Source organism: Neomonachus schauinslandi, chromosome 3 (assembly GCF_002201575.2).
Source record: "Neomonachus schauinslandi chromosome 3, ASM220157v2, whole genome shotgun sequence".
Classification (NCBI taxonomy): Eukaryota; Metazoa; Chordata; class Mammalia; order Carnivora; family Phocidae; genus Neomonachus; species Neomonachus schauinslandi.
The window spans coordinates 535,213-538,283 of NC_058405.1; the positions used below are offsets into that span (position 1 = coordinate 535,213).

General features: G+C 61.6%; 1 protein-coding gene across 1 annotated transcript in view; it reads right to left on the reverse strand.

Moving 5' to 3' along the window:
* Positions 1-1,059: 1,059 nt before the first annotated feature.
* The window catches only part of GRK1 (G protein-coupled receptor kinase 1), a 13,022-nt gene continuing 11,010 nt past the window's right edge, over positions 1,060-3,071 (reverse strand). The window contains exons 6-7 of the mRNA XM_021695966.1: positions 2,447-2,648; positions 1,060-1,446 (exon numbers count right to left, since the gene is read on the reverse strand). Coding sequence (XP_021551641.1) covers positions 1,148-1,446; positions 2,447-2,648 — 501 coding nt within the window. The 3' untranslated portion in view covers positions 1,060-1,147. The remainder of the gene's footprint in view (positions 1,447-2,446; positions 2,649-3,071) is intronic.

Here is a 3,071-nt window from a genome sequence, read left to right on the forward strand (position 1 = left end):
CTGCCTGGACCAGCACGTGACACATGTGTGAGCTGCAGGGACTCAGAAGTTCTTCCCTAGGAGAGGAACAGACCCTTCTGGAAAGTACTCCACAGGCCCTAAACCACAGCTCCTCCCCGGGCTCATCCCACCGGAGCCCTCAGAGCGGTATGGGATTCCCAGGCCAACGCCACCAAATCCCAACGTAGGAGTGAACATCGTCAGAGGCCCCTCCACAAAAACTGTGTTCTTCCCGTTTGAATGTGTAAAGCATTTGGGGAACTTTGAGGCTCAAGGTGAAGCTGGAAACATGGGAGCTGGTGAGGATGGTGCCTTGGGGCTTCAAGCCAGAGGGAGGGCACATTGTGTAAGGGTTAGGACCCCACTGTAGGTGCTGTTGCCGGTGGGGATCCGGAGACGGCCTGTCCCCGGCCATCAGCCAGCCTGCCCCAAGCTTGCCCAGGAGAGGAGCTTGAGAAAGGGCTTTGCCGGGAGGCAGAGTCACGTGGTAAGCAGGTGCTCGGGGTGGACAGAGAATTCCCGCACACCTGTCTGCCCAGGAGGTGGGCAGCTTCGGGGCCAGGTGCCATCAGCTGGAGATGTTCTCAGGACAAAGAGAAGCCAAGGGGGAGACTGCTGCGGTCACTCTCCCCACCCCGCAGGCAAGGCAACCCCTTGGAGCCTGCGCCATTCAGCACCTGGCAGATCCCAGCATCACCAGCATGTAGATGGTGACCGGCTCGGGGGGCCAGAAGCTGGGCACAACCCAGGCCTCTCTGCTGGTGGCCGCGAGCCCACAGGCCATGGTTTGCCAACCCCTGAGCCAGCCAGGAGAAGGCCTCCCACTGAGGGCAGGGCTCTGGGAAGCTGCCAGGAAACACACACGGAGCATCCTCTGGTATGAGCAGCCCTTCACCCCAGCGGCCAACACCGCTGCTGGCTGGGATGCCGACAAGAGTCCTTGAGCTGTGCGTGGTGCTCTAGTCCATCTGGGAACCACTGTTATGTCTATCTGAGTGAATGGGGCAAAGGAAGTGGACTATTTACGGGCTGGACTCCTGTCCACTCCTTGCCTGTCCCCTGACAGTGCTGCGGGCACGCAGCGACTCACACGGGTGCTCTCACAGAGCTCTCCCTGCGGGCCACAGAGCTCCCTTTTCCTGCACATTTAGGAAACCAGACACATCCCTGACTTGGACGCCGGGGCTGCCTCCTCCACAGCAACCCCCTTCATGTCGTCGGGCATCTGCCCATCAGAGCGCCACACATTCAGCTCCGCGAACACGCCCGTCTCGATCATCTCCTCCTGCCAGGGAATGGGGCAGTTGCCAGTCGCGAATTCCTGGAAGAACTCCGTATCGACTTTGTCGAAGGTCACGCCCTTGACGGTGGAGAATGTGCCCACGTCCTGGATGTTCTTGGCATAGACCGTCCTGGAGTCCGGGACAAAGGGAGGCGTCAGCATCCCTGTGAGGAGACAGAGCACAGGATGTACAACACGTGAATGGAAGGGAACAGCCGTGTGCTCAGTGAGCAGGGCTGCCCAGCCCAGGGTGTCCCGGTGGCTCAAGAAAGGTCTCCAGGTGCCCCATGGCCCGCTGAGCAAGACGCAAGGGCCTTAGCGTCCAGGCTGGATGCACTTCCCCGGGGGCCCATCACGAAGGATGGTGTGGTCTGACCTGCGTCCTCATGCCGGCCTCCCCGGGGGCTTCATCATCTGCAGGTGGGACACCTCACGGACTGAGCTCCCTGTTTTCTTTCAAAAGCTGGCTTCTCTCCCAACCTGCTCAGGAGCCCTGGTGCCTTAGTCGTCAGATACAGAATGCCGGCCACGTGATCCCCATCGGCCCTAGTGCCCTTCCCTTCCATGCAGGTCCTGGGCTGAGCATCCTGCCAGACCCGTGTAGTGGCCTTGGGACCCACCCTGGCCCCAGCCTCTCCCGGCTCCTGGCTTCCCCAGCAGAGCCCGTTCCCTGCAAGTGTAACTTCTCTCCTCAGGCCCCTGCGGGTAGTCCCGTATTCACACGGCTTCCTGTAGGCTCTGGGGGTGGGGCCATGTCCACACACACGCATCTGTGTGCAGCGTTCCGCACGCAACACCTGACAACACAGGCTGGTTGAATGAACAAGCTTCTCCCGAGCAGACAGCTGGAGGAAATCTGCACAGTCTCGGGTCAGGGGCTCCTTAAAAGTACGGGCATAGAAATTCACAGCAGCGGGTTTGGATCCTCAGTTCAAAGGTAAGCAGCATGCCCCCCACGCATCCCACCCAGCCTCCACCAGCCCAAGAAACCTGTATGTTAACACCCAGGCCTGGGGCGTGGGGCGACAGGACGTGCAGATGGGGGGTTACTCGGGGGCAGGAGGGTGGCTGGGGGGGAGCTCTACTGGTATTGTGGAGCGCAAGGACCTCCCGATGGACCCACTTCCCCCACAGCCCCCCAGGTCCAAAGACATGTGGACGTACCAGCCTCGAGCTGTCTCCAGTTAAGGTCCTTGAAGAGGGGGTTGGCGCGGAGCCCATCACACGTCCCGTCTCTGAACCCCAGGCGCTTCTCGGGGTCCTTCTCCAGCAGCGCCTCGCAGAAGTCCTTGCTGGCCTGGCTGAACTTGTCCGGGTACTTGACCACCTCGGAGAGGATCCTCTGCTTGAGCTCCTTGTTCTCTACCTACACAGCAGGATACGCCATGTCACGTGAAGCCCGCTGAGCCCACAGAGGTCTGTGCCCAGCTTGGCCAGCCCACCTCCCGGGAAGACACCGGGCGGAGGTGGTGGGTGGTGGTGAGGGGCGGAGGTGAGGGGTGGAGGTGATGGTGGAGGTGAGGGGCAGAGGTGATGGGCGGGGCGACGGGTGGAGGTAACCACGGAGGTGAAGGCGGAGGTGAGGGGCAGAGGTGAGGGGTGGAGGTGAGGAATGGAGGTGAGGGGCAGTGGTGAGGGGTGGAGGTGAGGGGCGGAGGTGACGGCAGAGGTGAGGGATGGAGGTGAGGGGCGGAGATGAGGGGTGGAGGAGACGGCAGAGGTGAGGGATGGAGGTGAAGGCAGAGGTGAGGAACAGAGGTGAGGGGAGGAGGTGAGGGGCGGAGGTGAA